The sequence below is a fragment of the Neophocaena asiaeorientalis genome, unplaced genomic scaffold (genome assembly GCF_003031525.2).
Source record: "Neophocaena asiaeorientalis asiaeorientalis breed wild unplaced genomic scaffold, Neophocaena_asiaeorientalis_V1.1 scaffold45, whole genome shotgun sequence".
NCBI classification, from domain to species: domain Eukaryota; kingdom Metazoa; phylum Chordata; class Mammalia; order Artiodactyla; family Phocoenidae; genus Neophocaena; species Neophocaena asiaeorientalis.
This window is the reverse complement of record NW_020174642.1, coordinates 8,407,836-8,421,093: the sequence shown is the minus strand read 5'-3', so window position 1 is coordinate 8,421,093 and position 13,258 is coordinate 8,407,836. Positions and strand designations below refer to the sequence as shown.

The 13,258-nt window shown below is 44.8% G+C and overlaps 1 protein-coding gene across 1 annotated transcript in view; it reads left to right on the top strand.

Moving 5' to 3' along the window:
• DSCAM (DS cell adhesion molecule) overlaps positions 1 to 13,258 on the top strand; it is a 737,093-nt gene that overhangs the window by 574,617 nt on the left and 149,218 nt on the right. Inside the window, exons 13-15 of the mRNA XM_024758431.1 lie at positions 10,972 to 11,168; positions 12,167 to 12,263; positions 12,873 to 13,001. Of these exons, the coding sequence (XP_024614199.1) occupies positions 10,972 to 11,168; positions 12,167 to 12,263; positions 12,873 to 13,001 (423 nt within the window). The remainder of the gene's footprint in view (positions 1 to 10,971; positions 11,169 to 12,166; positions 12,264 to 12,872; positions 13,002 to 13,258) is intronic.

Below are 13,258 nucleotides of genomic sequence, written 5' to 3'. Positions count from 1 at the left end.
CCAGCTGGCAACCCTGACTGTGTCCCTGACTGTGTGTCCCTGACTGTGGTTTCCAGCTTGGGTGTTGGGGCAACCTTGTTGCCTTGTTCTTAGCTCCACACCGTCCTCTGCCGCCTCTGTTCTGACCACATGGAGGGACTGAGGGACACCCCAGGATGCAGGTCTTTCCTGCTCAAACTCAGGAGGTCCTGGGCACTTGGGAAGATTGGCTATCCTCTATGGGAGTCGTTATTGATAATAATGACGGTTTTAAAATAGGACTCATTAAAGTCAGATCTTGGTTGACTCACATTTGGGCCTTTGACACCCATTCCTCTTCTCTAATGTTCTCTTTTCTTCTCCGTAAAATGAAGGAATTGAACCATACTATCTTGACAGGCTTGTTGTCTAGTTGTGGCTTATCCAGGACACCTGGTATTTCCTTTTGTTTCTTTTTCAGTGGTCTTTTTGGCAGAGCTAAGGTAGAAGAAAAGAAATAAAACTGTGTTAGGATCAGTTTTGTATTATTGGTAGAGTCAATAAAACAGGAAAGTTTGGAAATAATCTTTATCAGTGATTTATTAATATAATTTTTTATTTTCTCTTTTTCCTTGTGTTGAAAAATCAGTGTGTCCCTCAATTTATCACTGAATTTCCTGTCCAAACATGCAGTGATGTGCTGTTAATATTTGCAGGGTTCACTGTTATGAGTAAGGTTGGTTATTGCTCTTAGGTAAACTCACACCTCCTCAGTGCTTCTGGCATGATGGGAACATCCTTTAAAATCATTCACATAGCGACATACGGTCCTGTGTAGTGTTCTGGTAAATCCTTCAGTGTTAAACAAGTAGCTGTTGGGGGTGGAGGGAGGGAAGAAAGTCCTGATTTCTAGCGTTTGTCAGTTTCAGTGGTGTAAATCCTCCCACCGTGGCCAATTTCAAGCTAAATAGATGGCATCACTGGACTGCAGAGCTGATCTCCATATGCAGAATCGGCTCACCCTGGGGGGGTGGCAGTGGCTCCACTCTACCGCTGTATCTCTACCCTATGAGAAGGTAGGTCAGATGGGCCTCCCTTAAACCAAGAACGTAGATTTGCTGAACATTAAGATGCTGTTAGGTGATAGCCTGGTTTATGAAGGAAATTTATAAAGCAGTACTTAACGACATAAAACAGCACTGTCTTTAATGGGAAATTTTGCAGGAGAAGCACACGGTGCGCCATCTTTGAACAAAGCCCTCTTGGTCTGGATTTCCTTTGCACTCACTAGCAGGGCTGCTCTGGCCTCCCCTTGGCGCCCATCCCTGTTACCTTACCCCATCCATTCGTTATGCTTCAGAGACCCTTGCAGAAAGCCCTGCTCCAGTGACAGGCTGTCATCTCTCAGCACCCCTGACTGTGACCTTCGAAAAGCCTTTGCCTTCAGACATTAGCATTGCAAAGAGACGTGATAATGATCGCTTTAAAAAAAATTATTTTGGGGCTTCCCTGGTGGCGCAGTGGTTGAGAGTCTGCCTGCCGATGCAGGGGACACGGGTTCGTGCCCCGGTCCGGGAAGATCCCACATGCCGCGGAGTGGCTGGGCCCGTGAGCCATGGCCGCTGAGCCTGCGCGTCCGGAGCCTGTGCTCCGCAATGGGAGAGACCACAGCAGTGAGAGGCCCGCGTACAGAAAAAAAAAAAAAATTCTTTTGACCATTTCTTTAAAGGGCTGAAAATACTTGGGTAGGACAGAACATGGGCTTGTCAGACTATTTCTGACTATTAACCAGAACTAAAATACCCATTTTGGTGGGGCATTCCTCCAAAGGAGACATATGAGTAAAAAAAGAGGCATTATTTTGCAGAGTTAGAGGGACAAACCATAAACCAGAGGGCCAGGATTTAGTCGAGGCACTTCTCCTGCGTAGAATGCAATCAAGCTTTTCATTAGTAAGAAAAGGAAAGGGCAGAAAACAAGCAAGCTCTCCAAGCAATGCTGCATTTTCTTGAGATTACATTCGGGTGAACACCAGCCTTCACCATGCATTTGCTCCCTCCCCTACGTAGCAGTGCATAAGGTAGGACAGAAGCCCTTATTGTAGAACTGATTCACTCTCTTTGGAATGTAAAGAACTGAGAGCGATTAAATACCCCAGACCTGGGAAGTGATCACACTTACCATGTCCTCACAGGAAATCTGTATTTTTCCACACTCTGCCATTTTACAAATTTCTTTTTTCCCTTTTTCAGCAAATACCGCCCACTGAGAAATCCTCTGTGTGACCTTTAGATGCGCATGACACTGGGAGGCATTAGTGTGGATTAATTTCCAGAACACAGCTTTGCCACCAGAGTTTCTCTATTCTGTGCTCAGCACAGGGGGTTGTAGAAATAGGCTCCTTACTGGAGGGACCAGGGGGCCACGTTCCAAAGCTAAAGTCCCAGCTTTGATAAGGATGCGAAGTAAATATTTTCTTCTTCTTGGGCCTACAACAGATTTATTTACAGTTTTGCAATTGAGGTCACTTTTGGTGTCTTTGGGATCTTTAATTATCATGACTTAGCTCTCAGCCTTTATAAGAAAAAACTCTTGGTTAGTGGATATGAGGCCAAATTGAAGATGTCTTTAGTAAAGAAGCCTCATGAAGACGATGTGCCCAAAGACCCAAGTGGACCACAGCCCCCAAGTCAAAGCCCATATTCACATTCATCCTTCATCTGAAGAACCCCTCTCCTGGGGCACGAAGAAATCCCTGCCATCAGATACACGGAGAGGCCATGGATCTATGCTCATGTAACACTGACTGCATGCTGTGGACTGGCTTCCTTTAACCTCTCAACAATCATGATCTCCATCTGACAAAAACCCAAACTGAGGCGCAGAATGGTTAAGGGACTGTCTAAGGCCACACAGTGAGCCTGTGGCACACCTAAGGATTCAGATTCAGGCAACTACCATGTTATACAGGCTGATGACAGACTAACCCATCAACAACAAGTATTCAACTGGTGGTTGTTTTGGAAACTATATGAGGCATACACTACATCCTCCTGTGCAGAGCCAGCCAATAGAAATTGTATTTTCAATATAGAATATATGCCATATTTTCCCAAATAGTCTGGACCCGTGGTTAAGGTCAGCTTAAAACCATTCTCAGTCTCCTATTATAGAAAAATCCAAAATAATAATGGATAAACATAATAGTTCAATTCTCTGTCATGTAGCTTTTTTTTTTCTGGAGCGAGGCAGGCCACATTGGGATAATAGCTTCAGGGTGTCATCAGAAACCCAAGCTCCCATCTTCAGAATCACCTCATGATCCAAGATGGCTGCTGGCGCTCTAGCTATCAGGTCCTGATTTCAGGCTGGCACAGGAGGAGGCAGAGGAAGTCTAAAGGGGTTACAACCAGCTGAGCATGCCTCCCAGAAGTTTTAGATATATCACTGCCTTGATCTCAGTCATATGGCAATACCTGGCTATAAGAAAGGCACTTAAATACATTCTTTCATTCAGGTATAGATTTTTTTATAGTATCTCCTGTTAAAAACTGGGGAAAGAAAGAAAAAATGGGCTTGGGGAGGCAACTGAAAATATCTGCTCAAGGTCAATAGTTCACACCTACTGTTAGAGTTTAAGGGGCCCCCCAAATAATACCACAGAGTTCAGAATCAAGTAATGGAGAGACACAGGAGTAGCGTAGTTTGATAGGAGACTTCTGGAGAATGTGGGTTTGTAAATCCTACATCTACAATTAGGGAGAGTTACCCACCCAGCGCCTGACCAGGCCGGAGGTGCACAGCTCTCCTTTTGCTCAGACACATCCCCTATCATTATGGGAGGTTTGCAGATCTGACACACACCCTCTGCCAACAGGTAACCCAAAGGGACTGGGCCTCGCTGGTTAGTTCCTTCCCAGCTCTCACATCAGTAAGTCGCTGCCCCGTCATGCAGGAGAGAGGTCAGGAGTGCTGTTCTGATAGAAGGTCCCTCCGTTTTGGAAGCATAAGAAGTGGGGGCCAGGTCCCCAAACAACCGCCTACTTGTTTGGGCCGATGGGACTGCACTTCGTTTATGATGTTCCTGTTACTTTATTTCTGGTCTGTAAATTCTTCTGCTCATATGCCCAGTGGCGTGCTAATAAACATTTAACATGCAGATCTCAGAAAAGTATAAATAATAATAAAATATATAATATTAGGTATTGTCAATGCCATATAGCCAATTCAAGCTCACAAAATACTTTTATTGCTTTTCAATGAACTTTTGCATCTGTAGCTCCCCTAAGACACCCTGTAGCTAATGAACCAGCGTTGCAACGTGAAGTTTGGTTGGTACTTTTGTTTACAGTAACAAGACAGAAGTGAAACAGCAAAGACTTATATGGGAATTTCATTTGTCAATGGTGTGAGTGATTCTTTGCTGACTCAGATGAATCAGACTTCTTTGCTGAATCTTTCATGCTAGAAGAGTCATTTCTCAATATTTAGGGCTGTGTAGCCTGCAATGGCTTCAGATATTTAGTCTTCATTATCAGCTTTTCCTCCATCTCTTCCTTAAATTGAGGCAACGAATAAAACAGTAAACCAAGTCCTGATGTATAACCTCTGCAGACGTGAACGTGAGCTGACTCATTACCTTCTAAGTCCCACAGTGTCCCTGTATGTCAGTTTCACACAAACCCACTGTCTGCCTGAGATCCTGGACAAGCCCACCCAGGACCCCAAATCCCTGCAGCCATGAGCATTTCTGATGGGGTCCCCACCCTCCATTGCATTTAAGATGTGGAAGCCACCAGCCAGCATAACACATCTCCCCACCTGTATGCCGTGGCTCAGTCCCTCATACCCGTGGACACGCCCCTATTTCAGCATCTGTTAGGATGAGGCCCATAGTCATCGTCACAGCCCCCATGGAGGCAAAGCATCAGAGCAACTCCCTGCTTCAAATTCAAAATATGGAGAAAGGTATGGAGTTTCTAAAAATACTAAAAACAGAACTCCCACATGACCCAGCAATTCCACTCATGGGTCTAGATCAAAATAAACACAAGAACACTAATTCGAAAAGATACATGCACCCCAGTGTTCATAGCAGCGTTATTTACAATTGCCAAGGTATGGAAGCAACCTAAGTGTCTGTCAACAGATGGATGGATAAAGAAGATGTGGTACCTATATACAATGGAATACTACTCAGCCATAGAAAGGAATGAAATTGTGCCATTTGCAGCAACATGGATGGACCTAGAGAATATCATACTAAGTGAAGTAAGTCAGAGAAAGACACCTAGGGATAGGGGACTTTAGAAAGGGTTATTATGGGATTATATGAAACCATGTGTGTGAAACTTGTGAAAATTGTAAAGCACCACAGAATTTAAAGAATCTGCCATTCAGTTAAAAAAAAAACAGAAAAAAAACAAACTCGAAATATACCTAAACATGGATATACATCCAAATGAAAATAAATATTTTGTCACCTATGTGTCTTCCTCAGCAATGAGTTGTCCAGCGTGGGCCAGACATAACATAAACTGTCCTGTTCTTGAATACTTTAATTAACTTTCCCATCTTCTTCTACATTTTTAGCCCTCAGTTTTATCTAATAAATCTTACTATGGGAAACCAATTCCTGTCTTTAAAAGATGAAGTGATTGTAGAAGCAAAAGAAAGCATCTTGAGTTTCTCAAATAATTTGCCTCCTTAGAACATAATTTTTTTTAATTAAAAAGTCAACTGTGTTTCAAATTTACAAGTAATTTTACAACATATACAAATATGGGGTTTGCCATTATCGTGGAAAAGGATTTTTCACCAGGAACAGTTACCCTGACTCACGTTACTGAGCATCCCTGAGTACATCTCAAGGAGCTGGTACCCACTGCTGAGGACATCCTACCAAGGGCAGTCGTCTGCTGGCAGTGGCAGTGGCAATGGCCGTCCCTCTAAATCCTTCCCAGGAAAATGACAGCACCACCTTCTGTTCTGGTGTATTTTTCGAAAGAAGACCTTCAGGGATGCTTATATAGAGATTTTGAGTCCCTGAGCACAGAGTAAATTGCCCACAGAACTGACTTCTCCTACCCTCTTGGACACTTAAAATGTTTTTTTAGCCATTTTGGAAGGAAATCTTAAGTATTTTAAATCGTTTTAAACCAACCACACCAGGCTAGTTTAACATTTTTTTAATGGTTCAGGAACATCATTTAAAAACCTACAGTGATGGTCCTCTGGGGCCCCTGGAAACACTCAGGGGTGGCTGAGATGAGTGTGGGGTGAGGAGAGGAGGGACACTGGAGTTGCTGGACTCAAGTGGCCCCCGCATCACCATGCGTCCTGAGGTTCATGCCTATTCAGTGCTGTCACACTTCTCTCTTTCATATCAGCTCTTTCATTCCTTCCCTTTTGTTGGTGGTCCCACTCCTGGTAGCCTGCCACTCTCTCCCAGGGTGGGTTTCCATCTGCCATGGGCAGGAAAGTAACTTAACTGCAGTCATGTGTCCTGCTTGTAAACATTAAACAGAGAGCATCAGGGACTTTCCCCTGCTGCTAAGACATTTGCATTTTGTACATTTTGGGGCTATTTTGGGGTTCTTAGACACGATATATGATTGCTTCATTTTTTCATAAATATATTCCCTATGGTTGAGGTTTACTGAAATGATGCCACTATAAAGAAAATTCTTACTCCATGTTTAAAGGAAAACTGATAAGGAGACATGTCCAAAGAACCTCACAAATGAGCCTGGCCTCTCCCCGCCACCAGGTTCAGGAAAGTGATCCCAGGCATCAAGCGCGCTGGGCAGGCTGGGGTCACACACGGGGCTCTGCGCAACAGGGCAGGTGTGCTCCACGGCCCCAAGCACAGGTGTCCAAAGCTTTTGTCCAGGTCTCCCTTGGTCAAGCTGTGAGCTTTCTCTTTCAGCTTTCCATCCACACATAAAATGTCCAAGTTCCACACCCCTGTTCAAAAGTGTTCAGTAGCAGCCAGAGCTGTTTGATGACAGAAAATGCAAAGACAAAAGCAGGAGCAGGGAGATGGGGGGAGAGGTCCACTCTGCTCCCTGCTCCTCCTGGAGCTTCAGCCCAGCCTCCCCTGCTGTGGGAGACACTCTTGAAGAGGGTGCCATGCCTCCCTTGGGCCCTACCAGTGGTGTGCTTACCAGCCTCCTCTCTGCTGGCACCCCATGGTTGGTGGCTATCTGGACCAGTCCATGGCTCCTTTACCTGGGGCCATTGAGTTCCCAGGGCTTCAGACCTTGTCCTCAGTGAGGAGGAGAATTGGGGAAGGGACCATCGTCCTGGGTTCACAGACCCATAGACCCTTCTCATGCTCCTACACAGGCCACCGCTGGAAGCCTTCTGCCTTCAAGATCTCAGAGGAGGGACAGCTCCGGTCCATGTGTTTGCTTAGTTCTCCCAGGTGGCAGACATCTCCCTCTCCTGGAACCTTCCTCACCACCCTCAACTCCTCTGTAGTGGAAGCACCATGGTGGACCTGGGGTTTCCACAGCCAGGAAGCATGCTGGAGCAGAATTTGCCAGCTCACCTTCTTGCAGCTTATCCTCAGTCCTTGTCTTCTTTGAAGAAAGAATTTGGCAAAGAGACCAAGATTGTGAAATAGAGACAGAGTTTATTCGAAGCAAAGTACATGTGGAAGAGCACACAGGCGAACTCGGAGTGAGTTGCACACAATAGGGGCTGCTTAGGTTGCTTATATGGGGGCATTTTTCCAGGTTGTCTCTGGCCAAGCATCTTGAAGTGTCTGCAGGAGACTGGTTGCAGCTGCGCAGCCTGTCTCCATCATGTGGTTGAAAGGGAACATTCTTTCCATGTCCAATCGTCTTACATAGAGACTGCAAAATGGTGGAGCCACTTGGGAAAATAGTGTGACAGTTTCCCAAAGTGTTAAACATACAATTGCCTTGTGACCCAGTCGTTCCGCTCCTAGCAACCTACCTGGGAAAAATAAAAACATAAGTCAGCACAACAACCTCTACAGAAATGTTTGCGTCATTTGTAAAATCCAAAAAGTGGAAACTATTCAAATGTATACCAACTGGTGAATGAATGAACAAAATGTAGTCTATCCACGCAGTGAACTATCACTCAGTAATGAAAAGGAACAAAAGTACTGGGTACACACTCCAGTATGTATGAACCTTGAAAACATGCACAGTGGAAAAAATCCAGAAAGCTAGAGAAAAAAAATATGTATTTACTGTAGGATCCTATTTATAGGAATTGTCCAGACAAGGCAAATCTAGAGGGACGGAATGTCCATTAGTGGTTGCCTAGGACTGGGGGTGGGAAAGGAAAGAATCCATAAATGGACAGGCAGAATCTTTTGGGGTAATCTAAATGCTCTAAAATTTGAGTTGGTGATGATCATACAACTCTATATACTTGTATTGGGTTGTACTAGTAATGTGTGTGCATGTGTGTTGGATGATGTAAATACACTTGTTTTGGGTTGAATGGTGCCTCCTCAAAATTCACGTCCACCAGGAACCTCAGAATATGACCTTATGTGGAAGTAGGATCTTTGCAGATGAAATTGGTTAAGATGAAGTCATACTGAATGAAAACGGGTCTTAAGTCCAATGATAGCTGTCCTTACAAGAAATCCGTGTGAAGACACAGAGAAACATTCAAAGGAAGTACCCATGTGAAGATGAGGGCAGAGATTGGAACAAAGCTGCCACAAGCCAAGGAACACCTAGGGCCACCAGAAGCTGGAAGAGGCAAGGAAAGATTCTTCTCTAGAGTCTTTGGAGGGAGCACAGTCCTGACGTCATCTTAATTGTGGACTAGCCTCCAGAACTGTGAGAAAATACATTTCTGTTGTAAGCCACCAGCCTGTGGTCATTTGCTACTGCCACCCTAGGACACGAAGACAATACTAAAACCCACTCACTCGTACACTTAGAGCAGGAGAATTGTGTGGTGTGTTAATTATACCTCAGTGAAGTTGTTAATAAAATAAAAAATTTTCTTAAATAGGCCAGAGGAAGAGAGGATGAGGATCAAAGGTTAGGGATGGTAGAGCCAGTTCTGCCAATTCTCAGATACGCAGGAAGAGGAATCTCACCATGGCTGTAAGCGGCTTTCTTTAAAATATGGGACTCACAGTGCGTCTTTTCCTAGGTTCCGAATCTGCCCACTGCACATCCTGTTATCTCTGCCACATACCCACTGACTGTAGAGAAACGTCACAGTGCAGGGTCTTCCATGGGGTTTTAGGCTACAAAGCTGGTAGATCTCTGGCTTGTTTGTCTCAAACCCTCCCGACCGGCCTTGGGGAAGACATGCCCCAGTATGTGCCAGTCTCAGGAGAAGGCCCAGTGTTTCTGTGGTCAAGTGCCCAGGGATGGGGCACTGGAAGGCTCCGAGGTGGGATATAAGGAGCATAGTGTGAGCTTGACCTTATAAATTAGGGAGGGTCTTTCTTTCCATGATTGGGAAAATGAGGTTAAAAAACAGGCGAAAAATGTAACTTTGTTTTACTTCTTTTTAAATCTTCCTGGTTGTTTTTGATAACATCTTGTTGTTCTCTCATGTTTTAAAAATACCTTTAACGTTTAGTGTATGGTTATTTCAGGCTCTGTGTCTGGTAATTCTAGCACCTGAAGTCTTCGGTGGGTGCTGATTCTCAACGAGAGTAGATTGTTTCCTCATGTGTTTTATATTTTTGTTTTGTGAGTTCATGTTTAGAGAAGGTTTATCTGGGAGAATCTCAATGGGCCTGGATAAAGGACCCGTCCTTCTGGAGTGTGTTTTTGTTTGCTTTTGCTGGATTCCTCAGGCCCATTACCAAACTGGGGTCACCATCACTTCAATCCTTTAGCAGGAATTTGACTCCAAGCCTATGTAGAGTCAGACCATCTACAAATTCTCAAGGGAGATGGTTTTTCTTCATTCGCAACACAAGCCAAGGCAGTTTGCTTCTCCCTTTGCCTTCGTGCGGTCCTATGTATTGACGGTTTTTTGGTGATTGTCTTGCTCCTAGGATAGAGCCCTTTGAGGAGCTCTGCATGGAGGTTTCCCTTTTATCACCTGCCTCACAGGCAGTCAAAGCACCAGCACTGTGATACCTGGGGCCTTTCAACGTCCTTCTGGCTCCTGGGTTTTCTCTCACTTTCTTATAAACTTAGTATGCATTTAAAAGGTGTCTGTTATACACTGTCCAGCATTTCTAGGTGGTCTGTGGCATGGGCCTGGGGCCTCATGTCTCCTGGCATATTGCCCAGGATGGGAGTCTATAGATGGATTTTGAGGTGGAGAGAGGGAACTGGACAAGTTTCACAAATAAAGGTTCCTGTTCTCTCAATGCATCGGGATGAGATTCCCTGCTATAAACGATGGGAGAAGGATAGGTCCAAGGTTTCCACGTGACTGTAAAAGTTTGTGCCAGCCGTGGGATGGGATGTCGAGAGGTCACGTCAGGGATTTGTTAGCAACAGCCAGGGCTCCATCTCAGTTGACTAGCAAGGTTTCGTTCCCATAGCTGACAAGGAGAGTTAGAAATGTAGGAGATTACAGAAGGAGTGTAATTCTCAATGGAAGCCCCCTTTCCCATCCAATAAGCAAGTCACGTCATTGTCTTGTGTGTTCTAGGGGATGTGGGTCTGCCATCCACAGGGATTGGAAGAGAGCAACACCACACGAGTCTGAAACCACAGGGCAATTTCTGCTTAGGGCTCATTTAGTCCAGTTTCATTTTTCTGCCGCCTTCCAACCATCTTGATCATGATTCTTGCTCAGCAGTTTCCTGAATGCATTTTATTTCAAAGAAACACCTCCTCGGGAAATCTCTGGAGATCCAGTGGTTAGGATTCTGCGCTTCCACTGCCAGGGGCCCGGGTTCCATGCTCCCTGGTCAGGGAACTAAGATCCCACAAGCCACGCAGTGCAGCCAGAAAGCAAAAAAGAAACTGAGCTGTGTGTTAAGGTGGGGGAAGCCGAGAACCCTGCTTTGCCAAGTAAGTTGTGTCGTTTTTGGGTTTTCAGTTCCTGCGATGATTACGTCCTATCCAAACACCACCCTGGCCACTCAGGGTCAGAAGAAGGAAATGAGCTGCACGGCCCATGGCGAGAAGCCTATCATAGTCCGCTGGGAGAAGGAGGACAGAATCATTAACCCCGAAATGGCCCGCTATCTGGTGTCCGTCAAGGAGCTGGGAGAGGAGGTGATTTCCACTCTGCAGGTAAAACATGACAAACATGGCAGATGAGAAGCTACCTTCATGGGCAGAATAAGCCTGTCTTTTCACATAAGTCGGTGCATGTGGGTAGCCAATAGCAAATCAGCTTTTGAAACATCTACGAAGCACTGTCTCTCCCCCTTCCCATAATGGGATCGCTGAGTAGCCTGCCAAAATAGTGCCTTATCATACGTAAAATTGTTATGAGTAAAATTATTGGGAACATGGCAGGGAACCCAACTGTAATAATAAAAAGAAAGAGAGAAACAGAGTCTTTGAATGACAGTTAATCCTGGCGGAATGACAGCGTATGTTACGCACATGTTTTAACTTCCTGTAAAAAGAAAAATTAGATGGGTTCTTGGACAAAAAATATTATAAGGAAAATATTTTGCTTCTTGGGGAAAAACCCAACATAAAAAAGTACTGCAGTCTCTTAGAACTTTTAGCACCATTGGCAGTTAGCTGGGTGATTCTTTTAATATGGGGGAGAAACGATGCCGTAGGACACACACGGAAAGAAAAAGTCCTGTGTTTGAAACGCTAATATTGATTCACTCCCAGGGTCCAATCCTGGAGTCCTGGGAGACCAAACCTTTATTGCGGTGTTTATAGATCTGTTTTTTCAGGCAGGGCTGCTTTGAATGCTTTAAAAATCCACTATGAGATTAAAAAAAAAAAAGTATATGGGGAATATATATCAACCTGACCGTGCATCCTACATAAATTACACATCCAATTTCACAAGCTGGCAGCTGACGTGGATCGTCTACATTGCCTCTATCCATCTGCACATTTACAATTGTGCTGAAATAATTTGCTCTCAGAATTGTGTGTCCCTGTGTGTGTGTGTGTGTGTGCGTGTGAGTGTGTATACGTGTGTGCTTGGGGCTGGGAGGAGGGTGAGAGTGGAGAGAAGATTTTTACAGCCAAAAGCCCTTGAGTTGTTCCCTCGCTCCGTTCTACTGGGTAAGACGGATTTCTCTCTGCTTTACGCATAGATTTTGCCAACGGTAAGAGAAGATTCTGGCTTCTTCTCCTGTCACGCTATCAATTCTTATGGGGAGGACCGTGGAATAATTCAGCTCACAGTGCAAGGTAGGATGGACAGAGCCTAGGGGGAGAAACACGGCTGTTTCAGGACAGTAAGTGTGTGCCCAGGCTTGGGAACCCGTGTGGCCTCAGCTTGACGTGTCACACTTCCAAGTCCTCGGAAAATTTTGAATCTGTACAAAGCTGGTGCTAAAAGCACCATTTTGCAGATCTGATGATTATGTCAAGATGCAGCCCCAAAACACAGGGAACAAAGTTCGTAAAGGAATTGGGTTTGGACGACTGGGCAGCCCTGATAGTGTGCCTTTCTTGCTCAATTTTAGGGATCCTTATACTAGATGATCCGAATGAAAGTTTAATATCTGGGGCCAAACTAGTTTTTGAGTTAATAGATCCCAAGCCAGACCAGAAGAGTGACACTGAAATCTTCCATGTTTGGTCCAGCTTTACAAGTGCTGTGAAAACTGGCAGATTTGATAAGTGAAAATTTTCCATCCTCAAAAGGGATTGGGGAAAAAAATACTTCCAGGTAAAATAATTGTCTGCCCATGTCAAATGCTGACAAAGCTTTTGTGAGTCACCCTCAGCTTTTCCACTAGCGTCTATGTCTGAACAATATCTGAACTGATCCCGGGTTTCCTGTTGACTGCACAGAGCCTCCAGACCCTCCTGAAATTGAGATCAAAGATGTGAAGGCACGTACAATCACCCTCAGGTGGACCATGGGATTTGATGGAAACAGCCCCATCACGGGCTATGACATTGAATGCAAAAATAAATCAGGTAAGTCCTTGATTTCCTCCGACTTCATTTCCACTTCAGAAAGCCCTTTTATTTTTTGCCTTTTTAATGGATTTTACCTGTAAGAAGAACCTGGACTCTTGGAAACTCAGAGGGGGCTCTTTTTACCAGTTTGTCTCTTTCCTTGTACGAAGTACACCCACGTTTCCTGTGGTGGGAGTGGTTTTCTGTCGAGATGGCTTCATTGGGTCAGCCCTGCCTCTTTTCTCTATGTGATTGCTCCCTGTGGCCACTTTGGC